The 22359-nt window shown below is 37.2% G+C and overlaps 1 protein-coding gene across 1 annotated transcript in view; it reads left to right on the top strand.

The window, feature by feature from the left end:
• The window catches only part of OXCT1 (3-oxoacid CoA-transferase 1), a 154534-nt gene that overhangs the window by 65610 nt on the left and 66565 nt on the right, over positions 1-22359 (top strand). Inside the window, exons 8-13 of the mRNA XM_013972785.2 lie at positions 6789-6896; positions 8155-8269; positions 11298-11392; positions 13145-13193; positions 19274-19346; positions 19958-20033. Of these exons, the coding sequence (XP_013828239.1) occupies positions 6789-6896; positions 8155-8269; positions 11298-11392; positions 13145-13193; positions 19274-19346; positions 19958-20033 (516 nt within the window). The remainder of the gene's footprint in view (positions 1-6788; positions 6897-8154; positions 8270-11297; positions 11393-13144; positions 13194-19273; positions 19347-19957; positions 20034-22359) is intronic.

The following is a 22359-nucleotide window of genomic DNA, read 5'->3' on the forward strand; positions in this document are numbered from 1 at the left end:
GTTGGGCTCCTTAATCTTTTTTTTTTTTTTTTTTGCTCAAAGTTTTGTTGAGTACTTAGAGGTCATGAGCTTAAGATTGTCTTCTAAGATGCAAATGGGAATGTAGATGTTCAGAATTGTCTGTTGTACCCAGATCCTTGCCCCTTACCACAGTGAGCTCAGGATGTATTCTCTGTCTTCATTTCAGGGCTTGATAAAGATATTGAAAAGGATAGGACCAAAGACAGCAAAGTGTTACCAAGTCCAAGCTTGCTCTGCTCATCGCACAATAGGCCAATAAATCGGAGAGGAGTTGTTGAGGCAAGGAATATGACTTCATTCAGAAAGCTGGCAGACTAATGTCTCCAAAAAACAATCTTATCAGAGTCTTAAGGAAGGGAGTAAGGAAGTAAAATAAAATGGCCATTAATCTTGCAGTGTCTTCTGGAATGACCAGACTTGGGGAGGGGATGGGTTAATTTTTTCCTTCCTGTAGCCATCCAAGGGTAGACTGGGTCCTGAATAATAGCACTTTGGTTTAACATTGAGGCAGAGAGGCAGGCCATTATGTATAGACAGTATCCTTTTAGTGAACAGAAGCAGTGAGAAGGAAAGGTTAAAATAAAACAGATGTAACATTTAGTCAGATTTTATTCTTCCCTATAACAGAAGCGCTAGAATAGGGGTCCTTTTTTAATGTAGGGTCTCACTGAGGCTGGAGGGTAGAAATGGGTTGATGTTTATGGACAAATCCTCCATAATCCTTAGAGGGATTTTACAGGTCAGTAAATATTTTTGCGTGTGGACAGATGTTGTAGCTTTCATCAGATTCTTAAGCAGGTATTTGTTTCCCTCAAAGTTAAGAACCACAGTAATCAGGGGCCTCTAAGACTTCGTCAAGCCATCCAGTAGTTTTGTGGTCCTTCTGTTATCTTTCTGTCTCTACATCAGAGAAGGCTCCCTGTTTTCTTCATTTGTTGTATCTAGTAGGTGCTTAATTCATATTTGTTGATTTTGAAGTGAATAAAACCAAGTCACGTTTTCTCAGTATGTCTGTAAAACTGTAGTGTGAGGGAATTGGTCAGGTGTTTTGTGAAATCATACTCTGTGCTTTTCTCTTGACTCAACAATGCACTAGCTAGATCTGCAAATTGATGAAGTTCACTTGGCAGGGCTTGGTGTGGGAAAAAATTTGTCCTGCAGTCTAACGATATTCTTTCCTCTGTTTATGACCTTGTGGGCCATTTGTTCAATAACCTCGCCCCTGCCCCACAACGCAACATGGATCTTAGTTCTCTGATCAGGAATTGAATCCTTGCCTCCTGCAATGAAAGTGCGTCTTCTTAACCCCTGGACCACCAGTGAAGTCTCAATAATTCATTAGCACACTCTTGTGAATAGAGCCCCAGTTTGAAAAGGAGTATATTTGCCTTTCCATATGCTGACACCTGTGCCATTTTTTACTTGACTGTAATTCTGTGACCATATTTTCAGGCTCTTTAAGAATCCTGACTTGTAATTTTTGTGGGTCTATAGCGCCTTACATCCCTCATAGGCTTCTATCATTTACAGTTTCTGACCACTTGATCCTGATCTTTGTTTTCATCCTCTCAACTTTTCAAAATCTTCCTCCCTTCAAAAACCAGGGTCCATTTTTGTGTATATCTTAAGATTCAGTTCCTGGCTTATTACAAATTCCAATTTTACATTGTCACTTTCTTTCAGGGTTTCCATCATTTCTACTTTACCAAGGAATTTATCTTTATTGGTTAAAAGTCCAGAATCATGGTTTCTCTCACTGTTTCATTCTGAAGAATAGAACTTGTCAGAAGGCAATATAGAATTTATCAGAAGGATATGATGAACAGAAGATGTTCTAATAATTGACGTTTTCCATGATATCACCCTTTTATATCACTGTCTTGTTTCTGAGCCAGTTTTGTCATTTCTGTTAAAAAATATGCCATCTACGTCTTTAGTTTGGTGAGCACTCCTGATTACATGTCCATTAGTGCAATATTCTTTCTCCTTTTAAAATCACTTTAAATGCATTTTGCCACATCATGGCTAGGTCAGTGGCTTCCCAGGCTTGTGCCTGTTTTCATGACATACCTTGTGCCTTTGAGCTTATTGTCATCAGACATTGGAGAATGCCCATTGGCCTGAGACATTCAATGACTATGCGATTACATTTACAACTGTTTGTAAGGTTGCAGTTTCATTAATAGCCACTCATCTTTTCAGTTTTTGTGCCTTTCTATAAAGACATCTAAGACCCCATGTATTTTTCCAGACCTTTTCAGCTTTCATGCCATTTTCTATTATATTTGTGTAGTAGTCAAATTATTCCCTAGGATGGAGCTTAAGAAGCTATGCATCTTCTTGCTCCTTTGGATGATTTTTCTCTGTTGGATTTGTGGGGAAGGCCACAAATCCTTCAGGCCGACCCTCCTTTTGCTTTACATTTCCTCTTTCTCTTCCTTGTTTTTTCTTGGTTAAAGTAGTATACAGAACACCTCTGCATCTTCTAATTTTTCTGTTATTGCTCATTGCTTCCTTTCTCCATTTTTCTAGTCTTCCAAGGCTTTTTTTTTTTTTTTTTTTGCTAATTTGGGTGCTGGTGTTTTTTTTTTTTTTAATGTTTCTAGCCATTGTGGCCTGTTATTTGCTTTTTAAGTTTCCTGATAAGAGAAGAATATTCATCCTAAGTCTTTGAAGGCTAAGATGACTCAGGAATAAAATCTGCAATGTGATTCCTCCCCTTCCTCCCACCTCAGACCTCACTTTATTTCACATGGTGAGGTTTGCAGGTGTGCAGCTTTTTCCACTAACAGCCTTCAGGGTTGGGCACACTTTTGTGGCCATAACCGACTGAGGTTGTTACTAAAATAAAATAAGAAATAAGGAGGTTACCTTGCTGCTCCTCTGTTACATTACCTGAGATATAAATAATGTTTGCAAAGGGAAAACAAAAACACTGTCACCTGAGGATGAATTCTTACCCTTCTCCGTGCTTTAAATTTTTGCAGAATTATAAAGTGGGAAGGGTTTAGGGCAGAGAAAGCAACCTTTTAAAACAAAAGTTCAAATCAATAATAATTAACATTCACTGGCCTTCCTTCTTCTGCTAATAACTGAAGACAAGTACTAATTAGAGAAGCCTCAAGTGTCTGGATTTCTGGATGTGCCAGATGGCTGCATGAGAACTGTGCATCGTGCCAGGAAAAAGCCTGGGTTGCTCTTAGCTACCACCTCTCCTCCATTGTGATCTTGTCTGAGGACCCTTAAACATGCCCATCACTGTGCACTGAGGCTTTTTCTTTGTTCTTTCTTCTCTTGTCTTCCCCACTTCTGATTTCAGGAGGTACATTTCTGCCATGTTTAGTGAGTGCTCTTGTGAGCTTTTGTTTTTACTTCTTACTTAACAAACTCATTCTGTTCGTCTTTTTCTTTTCAGATTTCCTTTGACTTCTTATGTTTTTGTCTGATCTCACTAGATCCTTCCCTCTCTCCCCATTTGTTCTTTTTCAAGATCACACAGAATCAGCACAGAAACTTTCAGTTGTAACATTAAGATAGTTCTGCCTCTTCCGTTTTGTTTTTTTTTTTAACTCTTTTCACAGATTGTCTGAAAACATATGTTTTCTTCTTTGGGTTTATACTTCAAATATTTTCTTCCTCTGTGATTAACTCTGCTAACCAACTCTGAGAAAGCTTTGATTTTTGTATGGAAATTTTCAATCCTGTTGAGTGTTGATATTGTTTTGACAAATGCTGCCCATGCGTTTTCCACAAGATGAAAATCATTCCTATTAGGATGACAAAGCCTAGAACTGACTACGCTTAACCAGATTCTTGCTTTTCATTGGAGCTGTTTTACTGGGACACATTCTTTCACTTCGTTTGTTGTGAAAGTCATGATATAGTTGCCCTTGGTAAAGAAAATTGGTCTTGATTTGGTGGTTATTATTATTTTTTTGGTCAGAACTTTCTCTGATGGAACCCAGAAGAAAGTAGAGATTGGTTACCATCATTTTTGACTAAGTGAGAAGTATGACTTCTTTTCTTTCCCCATGTGTTTCTTGCTCCTGCTGAAGGGTCATTGCAGGAAAACCAATTAGGAAGCTGATGCAGTAATTCAAGCAAGAGATAAGAGGGCCTGATCTATTGGAACAACATAAGACAGTGAGAATAATTTGCATTTTTTTTAAAAAATGTAAACAAAAAGTTTTTTTAACTTAAATTTCATAATGTTGTAAATGTTTTTAGGGTTTAGAAACCACAGGTTTTAGGGCTCTATTTTCTTTTTAACTTGTCCTTTTGATACATAGCTAACTAAGCAATTTATCACATCCTCCACTTACGTATTTCCTAGTTTTAGAAACCATCTACTGGATGTCTATTGCAACTTAAAAAAAAAAAAAAAACTTGCATGTTTTTCACCTCTTGATTAAAAAAGTAAAATTAAACAGAAATAACTTGTACTGTCGCCTAGGGATAAAAATGAACATTTCAGTACTAGTTTCCTTTGGTTTTTCCTCTTAGTTTTTGTAGACATATAAATAATTGTTTGAGCCAATATATTAGTCTGTCAGTCATGTCCAGCTCTGTGATCCTGTGGACTGTAGCCCACCAAGCTCCTCTGTCCATGGAATTCTCCAGGCAAGAATACTGGAATGGTTTGCCATTCCCTTCTCCAGGGGATCTTTCCAACTCAGAGACTGAGCCTGATAACATATATATTTTAGTGTTATTCTGTTGTTGATCCTTTAGGTTGTTCCCAACTCAGTTTAAAAAAATTTTGTGTGTGTGTTTTTGGCTGCCCTGAGTGTTCATTGCTGTGCTCAGGCTTTCTCTAGTTAACGACATGAGGAGGGCTGAACTCTAATTACCATGCATGGGCTTCTCACTGTGGTGGCTTCTCTTGTTGTGGAGTATGGGCTCTAGGTTTGCGGGCTTCAGCAGCTGTGGCTCAGAGCACTGGCTCAGCAGTTGTGGCTCACAGACTTGGTTGATCCATGGCATGTGGGGTCTTCCTGGACCAGGAATTCAACCTGTGACCTTTGCCTTGGCAGGCGGATTCTTGACCAGTAGATCACCAGGGAAGCCCCGGCTCAATGTTATTTTAACAAATGCTGTGGCCAGTATTTTCATGAAAAGTACATCTTCACACATATCCTCAATATAATGGCTTTATATATATATCCTTAGAATAATATCCTCAGGATAAATTTTTTAAAGTCAAGAATTTCTGTGAAGGCTTGAGTTGAGTAAGTGTAAAATGTGAATGAACCCTAATGGCTAAAATTTCTGGCTTGTTGAAGAGGTGGAAGTAATGCTTAGTTGCTCTGCATTTCCTATATCCACCTCCTGTTTACCTGATCCCTACCTTGGTTGCAGTAGATTAAAAAAGAATCAATATGCAGGAGGCCTAATAACCTGATGGATATGTAAAAAGTGAGGGTTATGTTCTTGATATATCAGAGTATAGAGAAATTTGGAGGAAAAGATACAGAGCACAGTGATGGGGAGCCCCCTGCCTTCCCCTGATTCATTCTCAGATGGATATTAGATATACATCTCTACTCACTATTTCATTTTTGGATTCCCACATGTTACCTGACTCTTCCTTGGAGTTTTGTTTGATCAGAGAAGATGGCTTTTATGTACCATGTCCTGTTTTTTTTCAGCTATTTGAGACCAGTGCATAATAATGAAATTGACTCTTATTACTCTATTCTTTCATTGTGGGAGGAGTGTGATTTAGGCATACATGGTAGAATAGCATAACGAGGGGTGCCTAACCTCAAAAACTTCTGAAGAGTTCAGTTACTAGTTTAGGAGACAAGTATAATACAACTCCCTTTGTACAAGTCATTTCCTTTGCAGATAGTTCTTCGCTTTGGGTATGACATCTATTAAACTGAGTACCCTCAGTCTTCAAGATAATATTTTTTCTTGGCACCAGAAAGATAATTTTTTGATCTCAACAATGTTGATCTTAGTTTTCCTTGATCCTTTTTACTCTGAGGGTTTTTTTTAAATGTTGATAAAAAAATTTTTCTTTTGTCCTTTTTAAAAATGAGTTTTAAAATAGCAGACTGACTTGGGACATTGGGTATTGCTATAAAGTACCCTTTTGCTCTATCAATAACTTTAATTTTTAGAACTTATAGTTGTTAAGATTTTCTTTTTCAGATTTCCATGTTGAAATTAATGATCAATCTTAAAGTAAAATTATTTCAGCAATTGCAGTTCTATCACGATCCTAGGAAGCTAATAACAGGAATAATTTAAAATGGTTACAAATAGCATTTGTGTCTATATTTAAAAAGCAATTGACCAAGCAGATGTTGTTACAGATTTTTGTCTTTGATATGATAAATTTCCATTAATTTTGAAAATCTGGGTTTAAGGGATGTGCTTTCAAATTTTGCATAGTTGAGCTGCAATTTGTGAAAGTTCAAGCAGCTGTACTGACAAACGTTTGACAAATTTGTAGCTGAGGCTGTTTTAAGCAAAGTTCTAGAACTTTATGTTCTGTGTTTTATGTTCAGGCCATGTATTTGAATTTCTTCTCTTTTTGTGGGTCTAGAAGTTTGTGTATATGTATGTATGTGTGTATTCTTTCTCTCTGATGTATATGTAGATTTATATTTGTATATTTGTATGTATATACATATATATATTTTACATTGTGTGTCCAACCTAAGTTGGAGGTAAAGATGCATATTCTTCATTTTTTTAAAATAAAAATATTCAATTTAAACTCTCATTATTTAATTTAAAATGTTTTTCTCTTTGCTTAGGTTGAAGAAATTGTCGATATTGGATCATTTGCCCCAGAAGACATTCATATTCCTAAGATTTATGTACATCGCCTTATAAAGGGAGAAAAATATGAGAAAAGAATTGAGGTAATTGACTTACCTTGTTTGTCAGTATTTGTGGATCTGACTGTCAGAGAGATGTGTCCCTGGAGCTATTGCAGATGATAAGGAATTAAAGCTGAGCAGGAGGTCTTGCTTTGAATCTTAATAGATGCTTCTCATGTGTCCATCTTAAGGGGATGTCTGTGTGATTGTCTAGATTAGCAGTGCCTTGTGTTTACAACTTGTATATCACTAAGTTACATGATTCTCTAGACTGTGTCTTCCAGGCTTTTGTAACTGTTCTGATTTATAATGCATAGTTTCGGATGGCTGTCCTGCAAGATAGAGAACAATAATCAGGTCTTGGTTGCTTTACCCCTGCTGGACTCTTAGTGTTTGAGTGTTCAGAGCTATCTTGATGTCTTTTCATGTTTTCCCACAAGTGTTGGGCTCTGGGAAGCTGGTGGATAGATGTGAGATCATGGTAAGGAGAGGCTATCAGGAGCATTGGAGGTATACTAAGGCTACTGAGAGCATGAAGATCAGCTGGATCAGAGTCGATATTAAGATTCAGAAATGTGTAGGGATCAGCAACAGAATAGACAAGCAGTAAGAGATATAAGAGATTCAGAGATGCCCTCTACCTGTTGACATCAAACAGGAAGACACTGCAATATAAAACTAATGTCAGGGGCCAGGGATCCAAAAGAGGACATTTGCAAACAGGGACCAGAGTCTATGTCAAAGAGATCTAGTGATGGAAATAGTTCTCTGGCTGGTTTCTGGATATTTCTATGATTTCCGTGGTGCACTTATAGCAAAACCAGTCTGGACTCTGCAGGTGGAAATAGGAGATTGATAGCTGCAGTACTTGGTAAACACATTCTGGTAGCCCCACAAAAAAACAGAGTCGAAAGGTCTATTTGTTTTCTTTTTCCAGCTCCATCCCTGAGCACCTGAGGAGAATTCAGTTGTAGGACTCTTAAGAGTGACAGTAGTAGCACTCTGTGTGACAGTAACGGAGGACTTACTTGCTTCAGAGATAGAAGAAGTGTATCTTCGTCTTCAAACACATCTGACCTTTCGTTTACTTCCTAAAGAATTATTTCTGTCATCAAATGTCATCCATGTTACTCTTCTTTTGTTAAAAAAAAAAAACAACCCATCTATATTATATTGCAGATTTGCTTCCTGTTAGTAATAGGGGCGAGTTAAAATTTTTTCCAATACAGTTTCGTATTTCAGCAGTGATAAAATACAAGGCATACCTCAACCATGAATAATTTATTTGTTTATTTTAAAGCGTTTATCAATCCGGAAAGAGGAAGATATAAAAACCACATCTGGTAAACCTGGAGATAATGTCAGAGAACGTATCATCAAGCGGGCAGCTCTTGAATTTGAGGACGGCATGTATGGTATCCTTTATTCCTTTTGCGGCTGAGCAAAGACTTAGCCCTTTTTATATATTCATCAGGTTACTAGACTTCCTGCATAAGGATTCTTTTCTAGTCCATTGTAGCTTCTAAAGCAATTGATCAGTTTTTACAAAACGTGGCCTATAACCTAAAGATATGAAGATAAATGAAATTGAAATTACAATCCTTTTACCTTCTTGAAGCGAAATAGTGACTGAAAATTTGCTTAGCTATTCTCTGATATACAGTGAATTTCAGTTTAATTTGGCATTTGGCTAAAGTTAATTGGGAAAAGAGATTACCCAGGATGAAGGTTTAAATTCTCAGAAGTACTAGTTATAACCAATGCTATTTGCTTTCTCTGTGTTCTGACATTTACATACTCATTTGAAACATAAGATCCAACTTCTTAACAGCCTCTTGTTTCCCATGACAAAGATCCCTGTGAGTGTACCCTTTTATGGCTGATGTTTTGTATTCAATGAATGACTCAATTCTGCTTTAGATACTTTGTCAAGAAAAGGGTAGATAAAGTGTTTGGATTTTGAATGTGTTTAAATGTCAGTGACTCTGCCGCTTTGCTAATTTTTGAGATGTTAACCATGGAACTATATACTACAAATAATATATATAAATTCAAATAATTTATGATAAGGTAAATATTTGTTGAATGGTGAATACAGTAAAGCCATACGTAAAGTCCTGGGACAGGAGGTAGAAACATGACATGTGTATCCATTCTCTGAACTTCCTCTGGTCCATAGAAACCTTCTTTCAGACTGATACTGACTGGGAAAACTCCTTTTTTTACTTTCTTCTTACTTCCATCACTTCATTTATTTTTTTATCTTTCAGCTTATGCATTGGTTTATGGTGGGAATTCACACAGGGAAGAGAATATTATAGTGCCTCCTTTTTCAGCTCCCATATCAGCAAGATACAGAGTCAGCTGAATTGGCTGAGCAGATGAAAGCTTGTCTGTGGGTTTTCTTTTTACCTCCAGTCAACTGGTTTACCATTGACATTGTTAACACTGACTAAATGATAACTCTGATTTCAGATGTATTGGCTTCTCTTCTAGGTATCCTTTATTCACTGCCATTGTATTGCCTTTGAAAAATATTTTCAAGTCAGTTCATATAATGGTCTTTCCACAGCACCTACTCTTTTTCAACCCAAACTGCATGGACTTTTTTCCTCTCTGGTGTTTGACTCACTAAATAATATTAAAGAACTGAAAATTGCAGCATATGATAAGAAAGTTGAAGTATAAAACCTGTAATTTGGATTGCCCTTTCTTGAAAATAACCTGCTCATAATGGAATCAGTACTTCAGTGTGTTACGTGCATCACTGTGAGAAACACAATTAATTCTATGCTAGATGGTTTGGTAGGAGGTAATCCAAGTAGCTATCATCATACCTTCATCAGTTCAGTTCAGTCGCTCAGTCGTATCTGACTCTTTGCGACCCATGAATTGCAGCACGCCAGGCCTCCCTGTCCATCACCAACTCCTGGAGTTCACTCAGACTCATGTCCATCGAGTCAGTGATGCCATCCAGCCATCTCATCCTCTGTCGTCCCCTTCTCCTCCTGCCCCCAATCCCTCCCAGCATCAGAGTCTTTTCCAATGAAACATCATACCTTCATAGACTCACTATATTCATTAGAGGTGACCTGGCATGTTGGGTTGTTTTGCTGGCCTTTGTAGTTTATAATATGGTACCATATGCCCACTTTATCTTTTCTGGCCTTGATTCTTAAAGCACTCCCTGTTATTAGAATCTCATCAGAGTGCTATTATTCTTTAATTGGGTCAGAGTCTGGTGTGCAGTAGTGGACAGCATGGACAGCAGTTCTAGACAGTGTCAGCTGTTTTTTTTTTCTTTTGGGCTGTGCTGTGTAGCTGGTGGGGTCTTAGTTCCCCGACCAGGAATCAAGCCCAGGCCCACAGCAGTGAAAATACTAAGTCCTAACCACTGGATGCAAGGTAATTCCCACAGTCAGTCAGTATTTCTGATCTGGTCAGCTGCTCTGATCTTGAGAGGCAAGATCAAGTTCACACCACTGCATACAAGTCAGGACTTTGATGTCTGAAGAAGGTTTAATAGCCTCAGTTAGCTCTTTTAAAAAAAATTTATTCAAGTATAGTTGACTTACAGTGTTGTATTTAATTTCTACTGCATAGCAAAGTGACTCAGTTATGCATACATAGATTCTTTTACAGATAATTTTCCATTATGGTTTGTCATAGGATATTGAATATAGTTCCATGTGCTATACAGTAGGACCTTGTTTTGTATCCATTCTGTATATAATAGTTGGCATCTGCTAATCCCAATCAGTTAGCACTTTGATGCTATAGCATAGCTTCTTTTTAATAGATGGTCTCAGATGTATTCACTGAAACTTAAGCATCCCTACCGTCCTCTTTATTGTCTTAGAGAAGATTCAGTTACCAAGATACATAAAAAATAAAAACTTAGGATTACCAGTCAAAGGGACAAAGGGATGTTATTACAGTGACCCAAAGAAATCCATACAATTTAGATAGACGTTTTGGTGTTGTCAGAAAACTTTGTTAAAATTCAAACACAGAAGCCCCTTGTAGAATATTTTCATCATTTTTAGTCTCAGTTGGAGTTTCGAATAGTGAAAAATGCTTTTAAACAAAGCTCAGGCTGTGTTACATCAGTCAGCAGTCATAGTACATATATCATAATACATTAGTCCTAATACATAGTATATAAGTCGTAATACAATCCAAAAATTTGCTAAATGTTTCTTACAATAAAAATGACCTTTTGATTAGTTTTCTGAAGCCACTACTTTGATACCTTCATGGTGAAAGCTGTGATTATTTGAGATTTTCTTTTTGAAAAAATTACAAAATAATACCTAGAGAGTGGTGGGAGAATACATTCAGAAAAAGTAACTTTAAACGCTCTGTGCAGATTATTCATGTAGAAGATTTATGACATAATCTCTCTACCTTTTGTATGTTGGACCTTAACATTTTTTATTCCAGCCAATTTGGGCATAGGAATACCACTTCTGGCCAGCAACTATATCAGCCCCAATATGACTGTCCATCTGCAAAGTGAAAATGGAGTCCTGGGTTTGGTAAGACAGAAATTAAAGTTTTATTTATCCAGTCTTGATAGAAAATAAGATATTTTATATAGTGCAGTCTTCTTAGAGTTGTTAGCTTAGATTTTCCAATCTTATTTTTCTTTCTCTTTATCGTCATAATAAAATGTTTAACTTTTCCCATTAAGTGTAGTACTTATGAACATGTCCTGTCATACTTTATGGAGTAGATGGTAGTTTCCCAACTCCATGAGCTTTTCAATCACTCCTCATTTATCACTGTATAAGCTTCCATCTCCCCTATTACACCCACTTCAGAGACCTCACACCAGCCTGTTCAGGTAAACTGTTTATTAACCTTTGTGTGATTGCACAAGATAATGAAGGTTATTAACAATTCTGCATTAAATAAAAATCAGAAGTCTCAGCATGAGAAACTGAAGAGTAACATTTCTATTGATCCTTTAGAACAGGACATTTTTTGCAGTTGGCTAATTCGAAAAGTTCTCATGTCATAATCATTTAGAGGCCATGTTGGTCAAAAGGGTAGAATTTTACCTTTCTCAAGAATAACTTTCCAAATGGGCTCAGTATTCCCATAGAAGTTGACCATTCCTTTTTTTTTTAATATTTATTTAACATAAAATAAAATTAAATGCTTTAGCTTCCTGAATAACTTTTGCTGCTGCTACTGCTGCTGCTAAGTCGCTTCAGTCGTGTCTTTACTTACAATTATGGCAGAGATTACTTAGAGTCTGACAGTTTATAATATTCCTAATCTTTTATTGCTTCTCAGTAGATCTTAACTGTTAATGCAGTATAAATCGTACGTATGGAAAATGTATATCCAGCATTGAAAATATCAATTATGGTCATGAGCATGTAGTTGGTTTTTGATTGAGGCAATGATTGTGACCATTTTCAAAAACACAAAAATGGTAATAGTCTGGATAAAAAAAGATTCATACTGCAAAGACTCACATTTTTCAGGTACCTTATAGATTATCTAGAGTGATCAGATCCCTCATTTTGAAGACAAAGGAAATAAGTTGATATGCGTAACTATGATCGCTGTTTAAAGAAAAATTTACACAGGTCTAAAACATTAGTTACCATTTCAGTTTATTTAAAGAATACATTTTTGATCCCATTTTTTGAAAGTATGTTAAAGTTTCACAGCCACTATTTCCTCTTTCTTGGCTCTAACTTAGAACTTTTCTTTTCTCTTTTTCTATTTCCTCTCTTTTATTTTAATATATGTTATGTTATGAAACTGCTCACCCTATTCAAGTTATTAGAGATGGTTTATAAAGATACATAAAAAATAAAAACTGAGGATTACCAGTCAAAGGGACAGGAAGGGTATCAAAAAGATGAGACTTGCTTCTTCAATAAAGTAGCCATTTGGTTTGTATTCATTGAGTTGGACACGACTGAAGCGACTTAGCAGCAGCATTGATATACTATAGCATAGACTGCATAGTAGATACTAAATAATTACTTTTTTATTGACCTGTATTTCCAATAGCTTAACATTTCTTTCAGACTTTGGTAGTTTGAAGAAACTATTTTTTGCTTACCGGATCACATTTATTAGCATAGAAAAGACTAATCAATGTGAGAAACAGAGCCGTGAAAACATCAGGATTACTTTGAAAAGGTTCACCTCAAGTCTTCTGATAATCATTTCCTAAGGTTTTAAACAAAGTTGTTTGCATTAAAGTTTTAGTGTGTGATTCAGTGAGAAACTTCTTTTCCTAACTGGACATGTGCTTTATTTGACAGGGTCCATACCCATTAAAAAATGAAGTTGATGCAGATCTAATCAATGCAGGTAAAATAACTCATTACATGTTCTTCCAGCATTATCCTTTGCTATTAGTTTCGCTCTCTGCCGAATGATGTTAGAGTAAGAAATTGGGTTTGATTCTTTGATGTTTCCTGGAGAAGATGCACTGTACTTTACATGGAGGAGGCGAGAGAAGCCTTCCCAGTGCCATCTTGGTCTGCTTGCCCATCAGAGGTCTCCCCTATTTAGAGCAGAGTAAGATATAGGAGAAATTGCAGGAGGGGTTACATGAAATGGCAAGAGCTTTGGTGGGTCAATCAGGCGCCATGCGGACTGTGCACAGAGAATGCTCTCAGGAGGGGTAATGAGAATTAAAGGAAAGAATAGTTTACAGGGGTGTAAACAGGGTTAAGGCAAACCAGAAAGGATGTTGAAATACCACAGGGAGTTTTCATCACCCTTGGGCCTTAAGGGGCGACTGTGGGAGAGGGTCACCAGACAGGAACCAGGGTCTTTGTGGAGGAACACAAACATCTTGCAGAAACCTGGGTGAGGGTGAGAATGGGAGTCTTCTCTGCTGTATCTCCTGCTTGTGCCTCCAATTGGCAGACCCCAGGCTGAAATAGATCTGTCTTCTCATGATGAGAAGTTGGGAAGTGGATCCATAGTAGCAACCAAAACCAAGATCTGGGGCTCTGGGGTTTTTGTCGTGGGTGATATGTTCTGTCCTCTAATCCAGGGGTCCCTAACCACTAGAATCCGATGTCTGATGATCTGAGATGGAACTGATGTAATAATAATAGAAATAAAATGAAAATAAATGTAATATGCTTGAGTAATCCTGAAATCTTCCCTCCGCCCTCTGGTCCATGGAAAAATTGTCTTCCATGAAACTAGTCGCTAGTGCACAAAAGATTGGGGATGCTGCTCTAATTGACATCAGAGTTAGGAGTTGTTTGTTGATTAGTTGCTAAGTCGTGTCCAACTCTTTTGTGACCCCACGGACTGTAGTTGGCCAGGCTCCTCTGTCTGTAGGAGTTCCCAGGCAAGAATGCTGGTTAGTAGAGCATCCTTCAAAACTTCAAGGGTACTTAAGGATGTACTCTGATACTCACTGCAACCTAATGATATAGGTGATAAATACAGAGTTTCTTTGAATTGGGAACTCTAGCCTGTCTTCTCCTGTGCTCTGGTATTCATATGCTTTGCCTTTTATTATTAGCCTTTTATTTGACTGGGACAGAGAGTCACACATTGCAGCAGCCTAGAGGAGGAGGAAAAACATGTCAGACCTTTGGCCTCCGTCATTGCCCATATATGAGGCAATACTGCCACCGTGTTAGAGCAAAAGATTTTGATTTTCCTCGGAATGGAGTTTCCCATAAGAAGCTAATTTTTATATTCCAGCATGATTTTCTTTATCCTTCTTTTACTTCTATTCACCCTACCCCCACAAAAGTATAATTCTTACTTTGCATTCAAAAATAGTATGTGTAGATTTCTGAAGAGAAGCAACAGGAACCGAATATAAAGGCCAGCTGCCAAGTAGAATTGATGTTTAATACTTAGGAGTTTTGGAAGTAAAATAGCTTCTGGTTGAATAGTTGAATTAGTTAACATGACTTAACTATGAAAGGCGCACTGTGATAAAGCAATGACATTTAACCAAGGCTGTGATTTAATTGTACTGTACCCTTTAGCAATAGCTCATTGATCTGTGAAAATATTTGCTGCTTGGTTTAATTAATTTATGATGTTAGTGAGTTATTTGCAAAATGAATAACTCCATTTTCCAAATTTCAGGCTTGAGCTCATGAAACCCACTTTCTTTGGAAAGTAGTTAATCTTTTCAGTGACATCATTGGATAGTAGACATTTCTGATTCCATTGAGCTTAAAAGTAGCTCAATCCTAATGAAGCCACCAGTTTTAGATTTCAACTTCTGAAATACCATATATAATCTTAAAGTACTTTGTAAAGCCAGAATTCATTGCTTTTGGGAAGCCAGGCTGCAAATCAGTTTAATAGTATTCTATCTCTTTCATCAAAGTCCTTTTTGGGATTTATGATGCTTTTGACTTTGGAGCTAAGTTAGAGGGGAAATACTTTGAACTCCAGAACCCATTGTTTGTGTTCATTTGAAAGGGTTTTCATAGAAATCCATTAGAACAAAGACAGAGAGTTATGTTTCTGGGCATAAAAAGTGTATTAGAATAATAATTAGAACTATTTCTAAGGATCATTTTTTTCTAAATAATTTTATATGGTTATGTAACAATGAATGACCACTTCTATAGAACCACATAATTTACAGCATATTTTTTCACATATATGATCAATATATCAAGTGAAAGTTGAGCCTAAAGTGAAAACTTTTTATACACGTTGGGAAACTGAAGCCCAGAAAAGTGAAGTGATGTGCTCAAGATCAGGTTGCTAGGGACAGAGTCACATGTCATCTCCTGCTCTTAGCCCCAGGCCTTTTTCTCTGCACATTAAGCTACATCCACTGATAACTTGAGAATTTACAAGGGTGCAGAAGGCAGCATTTAGAGCATTTCTGAGGTCTCAGGGAGATTTGCAGCATCCTAGTGCAATTGTGAAATTTCTAATAAATCTCATGTTAGCTTTCATATTCATGTGCATTTTGCATTCTTTCTTATTTCTTAATATTTTTCTTATTTTAATATCAAAATGTTTTTAATGACTTCTTCTTGGTCATTGTTCAGTCACTAAGTCGTGTCTGACTGTGTGAACCCATGGACTGCAGCATGCCAGGCTTCCCTACCTTTTGATTAAAAAATTACTTAGAAAGACTTAGCAACTAAACAACAACGACTTAGAAAGAACCATGTTAATCTCATGGCTCTTGAATATCCTTGTTTCCTGCCATGTGCCTCTAGAGCGGTGGCTTTCAGTGGGAAAGAGGGATGATTTCACCTTTCTGGGGACATTTGATAATGTCTGGAGTGCCAGTGTTACTGGCATTTAGTATGCAGAGGTCAGGGATGCTGTTAAGTATCCTGCAATAATCAGAGCAGTTTCCAGCGCCCAGCATCAGTAGTATCTGCTCTAGAGGTCTATGTGCCACATCTGAAGAATTACAGGCCTGTAGTCTAAAGTACAAACAGTATCACATTCAGGATCTCTCTAATGGTTGTGACTGACCTTTCCAGGTTTATCTTTCACTATAACTGAGTCCAGCCATACTGAACTGCTCGATCTGTTCTGTTTCCTTCTTCCATGTCTTAGCTCTTTCAGTGCCCTTTCCTTTTTGTTTCGCTCTATCCCTTCCTTGTTCATCCCTGTCTCTTTATCGGCAATGCCTATCCTTCAAGTCCTAGTTCATTTGTCCTCTCCAAATCCGCTTGCGGCTCAGAAGTGCTTCTTCTTCGAACCCACAACACATTTAGCATCTCATAAGCATACCACATTTTGCTTTGTTATTGTTTGTGTATATTCATCTCTCTTGCTGGGTATCGTGTTCCTTTTGTTTAGGGCGTACATGCTTGTTTGGTTGCTACAGTCGTGTCCGACTCTTTGTGACCCCATGGACTATAGCCCTCAAGGCTCCTCTGTCCATGGGATTCTCCAGGCAAGCATACTGAAGTGGGTTGCTGTGCCCTTCTCCAGGGGATCTTCCCTATCCAGGATTGAATCTGTATCTCCTGCATTGCAAGCAGATTCTTTACCCACCTGGGAAGCCCTTGCTTAGGGCAGTGGTTCTCAAAGTGTGGTTTTCAGAGCCACAGCATTGGCATCCCCATCACTGGGGACTTCTTAGAGATGAAAATTCTCAAACTCTGGGAGTTGTGCTCAACAGTCTGTGTTTTTATAAGCCCTCCATGTGATTCTGATAAGTGTTTGAGAACCATTTGTTTAGGGCATCTGCATTTTGTTTAAGGCACAGAGGGAACATTTACTTGATATTGAGTGAATGACATGTTATGTCATGAGCCAAATGACTCTATAACCATGAAATTGGATAATTCTATTGCCTGAATATCATGAGAGGATATAGACGTATACAGGGGAAAGTTGAAGGAGACAAATAATTAGGAAAAGCCAAATAAGAAAGCCTTTTTCTTTAACATATTGCTTGTATTATTGATTATAATTATTTAACCAAATTAGGACAGTGTATTTGAAAAGCATTGATATCAACTTTAGGATATCCTATTTTTATTTAGATTTTGGGATGTTAAAAATGAAAATTAACTTTTTTTCAAAGAATATAAGATGCTGAAATATATAACAGGGGACCTAACAATAACTTTCATAAGAATTATTTTCTGGGCTCTTTAAAAATCGATCCTTGATAAATCACATGGGGAGATCAGAAGCTCTGTGTGCATTGATCTCAGAGTTTCCTTTACAGTAAGTGGTAAATAATGTCTTCTTTGTACTGCCAGCTGGTAGAGATAGCCCTTTGGAAGTTATTTTGATTTGTCACATAGAGAACAAAGAATTGAAATTTTTGTTTGTTTGTTTTGCATTTTCAGCCGCAAGTTCTTCTTTGCCTCTCCATCTCACAGGACTGGAGAGGAACTGTATTTTCTGGGCATGAAAGTGGTGTTAGGATAAGGTTTAGTTGTATTCTGCTTGTCCTGAAACCTGGAGTTCACACGCTGGTATATAACTGTATCATAAAAGCTGATTGCTTGCCCCTGTAGCATTTATCCCTAGAGGGTTTATGGCGTTGTCTTTTTCACAAGTAGGTTTGGAGTGAGGAGTAACAATGAAAATAATATTAAAAATTAATCTTCACAGAGTGCTTTCTCTGTACCAGGTCCTAGAGTAAGGGCTTTACATGCATGATTTCATTTAATCCTCCAAATCTTACATGCTGTTTACAAGCCAGCCCTTATTAACCATACCAGAAAGTATTTTCCAAAGCTTTTCAGCTTTATGTTCCTTTAAAAGAGGTGAGAATGTTTCCTTTGATTAGAATCAAACTTTTGGGGGTCAGTAAATAATTCAGCATGATATAGATAGTCATGTTCTATATTTGGGCTCAGATGGAGGGGGATGTTAGTGAAGTTAGCTCTTGGACATGACTTGAGAAGTTGAGGGGACAGCTGTTGCACATCTGGGCACATTCAGATCATTCTGGTCCTGTTGTGTCCAAGAGCTTTGCTCTATTCCAGTCTTAGAATCACTTTTCTTCCCCATCTTCTTGTCTGCCCTATTATACTGGGGCAGTGGCAGGCAGTGTTCTCAGAGATGACTTAACCTTTGGCAGAGTGGCACGTGAACACTTTCCTGTTGAGACCAGAAGCATCTCCTAGGTACCTCAAGCTCCTGAATAGACAGGTCACAAGAACTAAGCAGCTCAGGTTTGAGTTAGGTTATATTATTGCTTGTGAAGGGATTGGATGACCCTGAAGAACTTTTCCAGTTCTGAGTTTTTATTATGGGATGTAAGTGTTGGGAGAGGTCCTTCTAAGAGGACCTTTTCTAGTTATTAATAGAAATTTACTGAAGCAAGGGCAGAAAGATGAAGCAGAGAGAGAGAGAGAGAAAGGTTGAAAGAAGAGATTCAGGCTCAGTGACATTAAGGAATTAGGTGGAACCTCTCTTTTTAGATTATTCATTGATTTTCAAGAAATATTTGAGAAGCATCTCCTGCTTCATTCCCTTCAAGCAGTATTTCTTCATATTTATTCTACAATGTTTCGGTCCAGTGACTTACAGTAGCATTGGGTTCTGACAGGTGCATCCCAGGAACCCCTTTCTTCTTTACTCCTATTAGCATTTAATAGGGGCTTGTGAAGGGACTGGGTCTGGTGGGAGACAGGGATAGTTATGTAATAATAGGCAATAGAGTAGTGCACTGTCTGTGGACAATTTCAAAACAATAATAAAATGAAAAGTTGGTCTGCTTTTCATTATCCCCATGCAAGGGCAAATCTGAACAATGTTAGTGACGAAACACTTGTCTTTGTAGGTTGACAGTTCCCATTGTGTCCCCCCATACCCCTGTTGTTGCTGTGTTTTGGTTAAGGGACACTTAGTTCTGTATGAAATAGAGAAGGTATAGACCTCTGTCTTCACCATGATTTCCGCTCTTAGAAATCTAATAGCCTTTTCTTTCTTTTGTTTTCCCTGTGTCTGTGTGTGTGTAGGCAAGGAAACAGTTACTGTTCTTCCAGGAGCCTCTTATTTCTCCAGCGATGAATCATTTGCGATGATTAGAGGGTATGTAATAATGGAGCTCCTCATGTTTCCCACGGTGTGGAATGAGCTGAGTCATCCCTGAGTCTGTTAACAAGACTCCAAAAGATAACCACCTCTCCTAGCCGGAAAATGATCATGGACTTGCTTGGCTGCACCAAGATGTGAAATTATTCACATTGAATGTTGGCAGTTGGAACATGCAGCCTGCGATTATTAAAAGAACCTTCAAAGTGGAATATGTGTCTGTGTGCCAACTAAACTGAAGTAAACGTTTTTGAGGCTCTTTCTGAGGATCCTAACATTTTCTACAAACTGTGTTTTCATTTTCTAGCTAGCGTTTGCCTTCAAATCGAGCCCCATTTTCCCTTACCAAAGGAAACAAACTCACTGTGTACACCTGTTTTTAATTTGCTTTTGGAGATAATATAGGCTATAATTTTTAAAAAGAACTCGTAATAGTTATTTTTCTACATTAGCTTGAAGCCAGTCTATTTGGAAATCAAGTGTTGGGTGGAGGAAAGCAAATATATTTGGGGGCAGGGGGAGTAGGATTATTTAATTGCTGGCAATTTCAAGCAAAAGGGACATAAAACATGGAAGTTTGCTTTATATTTCTTCTCTGTCTTTCTCAGGGGACATGTCAATCTAACAATGCTAGGAGCCATGCAGGTTTCCAAATATGGTGACCTAGCTAACTGGATGATACCTGTAAGTAGGCGTGTTTTCTTCTGAATTATGCCTGGGTTAGAATAACTGTTTTTGAAGTATTAATATTAAGAAAAATCTTGTCAGATTGCTATGAGTACAAATATAATTGTTACAAACATAGATATTGTAATATGTATTTCTTATTTCAAATTTTAATAAAAATCAAATTTCTAATTCTCCTGAAAAATATTTAGCTTTGCCAGTTTACTATGTAATTGGAACTAAAAATAGATAAGATCAGAGTCAAAGCATAATTTTCCCTAGAAAACAGAGAACTTCCTCAGAAGGTAAAAAATATGGGTTAATTATACTCTGATAAAAGTAAGAAATACAGATATTTATTATAACTAAGCTTTATAACTAGAAAGAGTAATTAATATGTTCACTAATTTTATGTTAATTGTATTCTTTTCTTATTCACAGTGGGTAGAATCCTCTCTTGATTAGTCATGTGACCCTATGAGTAATCAATCACATTGTCTTCTGTTACCGAATACAAAACCTGTGATATTTAAACATGTCTGTGAAATGCAAACAGTTTTCATTTACTAACGATCTAAATCAAGGAAGAAACCTCTTGAAATTAGCTTTGGAAAAAAGACTATAATCAGTTGATTTATGAGTGTAGTTCTTTACATTCCAGAGTGTGGTTCTTTATATGTGTAGGCAAACAACAATGAGTGTCCATGATTATGAGCTCATTTTTTTCAGGTTACTCTTTTAATGTGTATCTTTAAAGGTTTCTGTGTGTTTCTCTGAAGCTTGAGCTAAAAAATATTTTGTTTAACTGAGGTTGGTGTTCTATAATGAAAGGTGTTTTTCTTTTTTTTTTTTAAATTTCTTAGTTTTTCCTGCTCATTTTTTGAGGAGGGTGAATTAATGTAGTTGATAACAATGGTAGAGATTGTATTAGTTTAGCTTTTTTGAACTATGATCTCTTGAAACATTATTTTAAAATTTCAGTTATTATTACGGCTCAGGTTCTCAAACTTGGTTGCATATTGGAAGCACCTGGGAATTTTTAAAAATGGTGATGCCTCTGGCCCATCATTAATTTCCAGTTTAATCTGGAATATAACCTGGGAACTGGTCATTTTAAAAGCAATCCTATATGGTAATGATATGTAACCACATTTGAAAAATCAAGTTTGAGTGTATTAAAGAATGATCATCAATCATATTTAAAATATAAAGGGAAAATATCATTGACCCGTTAATAGTAAGAACACTTAGCAAATTATGAATTATATTGTTATTCTGAATTAGCCATAGTTATAAGAGTTGGCAACTTTTGGAGGCTTTGAAGAAATCAGGGCGTCTCCTGAGCATTATACAGTAAGTCAGATTGATACTTCATAGGAATGTTTGGGTAGAAAGAGTGTATTTCAGATTTTAGAACAATGCTAATAGAGGGTAGTAGAAGGAGCATAAAATAGCAAGCCCTGAGTTTTAGCCCTGACTCTAAGGTTATAATACATATCATAGAGCTTGACACAGTATATGCTAGATAAATGGGTTGTTATTATTTGATAAGTTAAGAAGGAGAAGTTGGAGATGCCTGGCAGAGGACGGAAGAGGATTGGTTACTGTGAACAGAAGCAAGAAAGTTCAAAGTAGAGTCTATTTCTCTGGACTATTAGTGAGTTTTAAAATCACAGAAACAAGTCCAACATATTTTTGCTTTCAGGGAACCTGGGCATCTTTAACAAGCTACTATACAATTTGTTTTTATTATGATTTAGCACACAGTGAGACTAGAAGCTCTCATGGTGAGAGTATGCATTATGTAGTTGTCATTTGTAGGAAAGATTTTCCAACATGTATCATGGTTTTATATATCCTATGAAGATTGCTGTGAATGATTAAAACATCAGTGTTTGTTACACTTTGTAATTTTCCTAATATAGTTTGGAGATCATGCTTTTGCAAAGGACTGGATCTAGTGGAGCAGCAATAGAGAACTCTGGAGTTCTGAAGGGGTGTGGAGAAAAATTAAGCTTAAAAAGTGTTCTTGTGTCTGGTTCCACTCTTTTGGTCATGGAAGTTAGTAGTGTCTTTTCTGAATGAGCATTTCTTTTGTTCTTTTAGAATTTTACTGACGGCTGTGCTGGGTCTTGATTGCTGCGCAGGCTTTTCTCTAGTTGTGGTGAGCACTACTCTCTAGTTGCAGTGGGTTTTTCATTGCGGTGACTTTTCTTGTTGGAGAGAATGGTCTCTAGGCTCACAGGCTTCAGTGGCTGCAGATCTCAGCCTCTAGAGTGCTTGCCCAGTAGTTGTGGTGTATGGGCTCAGTTGCTCCACAGCAGGTGAGGTCTTCCCAGATCAG

Source organism: Capra hircus, chromosome 20, assembly GCF_001704415.2.
Source record: "Capra hircus breed San Clemente chromosome 20, ASM170441v1, whole genome shotgun sequence".
NCBI lineage: Eukaryota > Metazoa > Chordata > Mammalia > Artiodactyla > Bovidae > Capra > Capra hircus.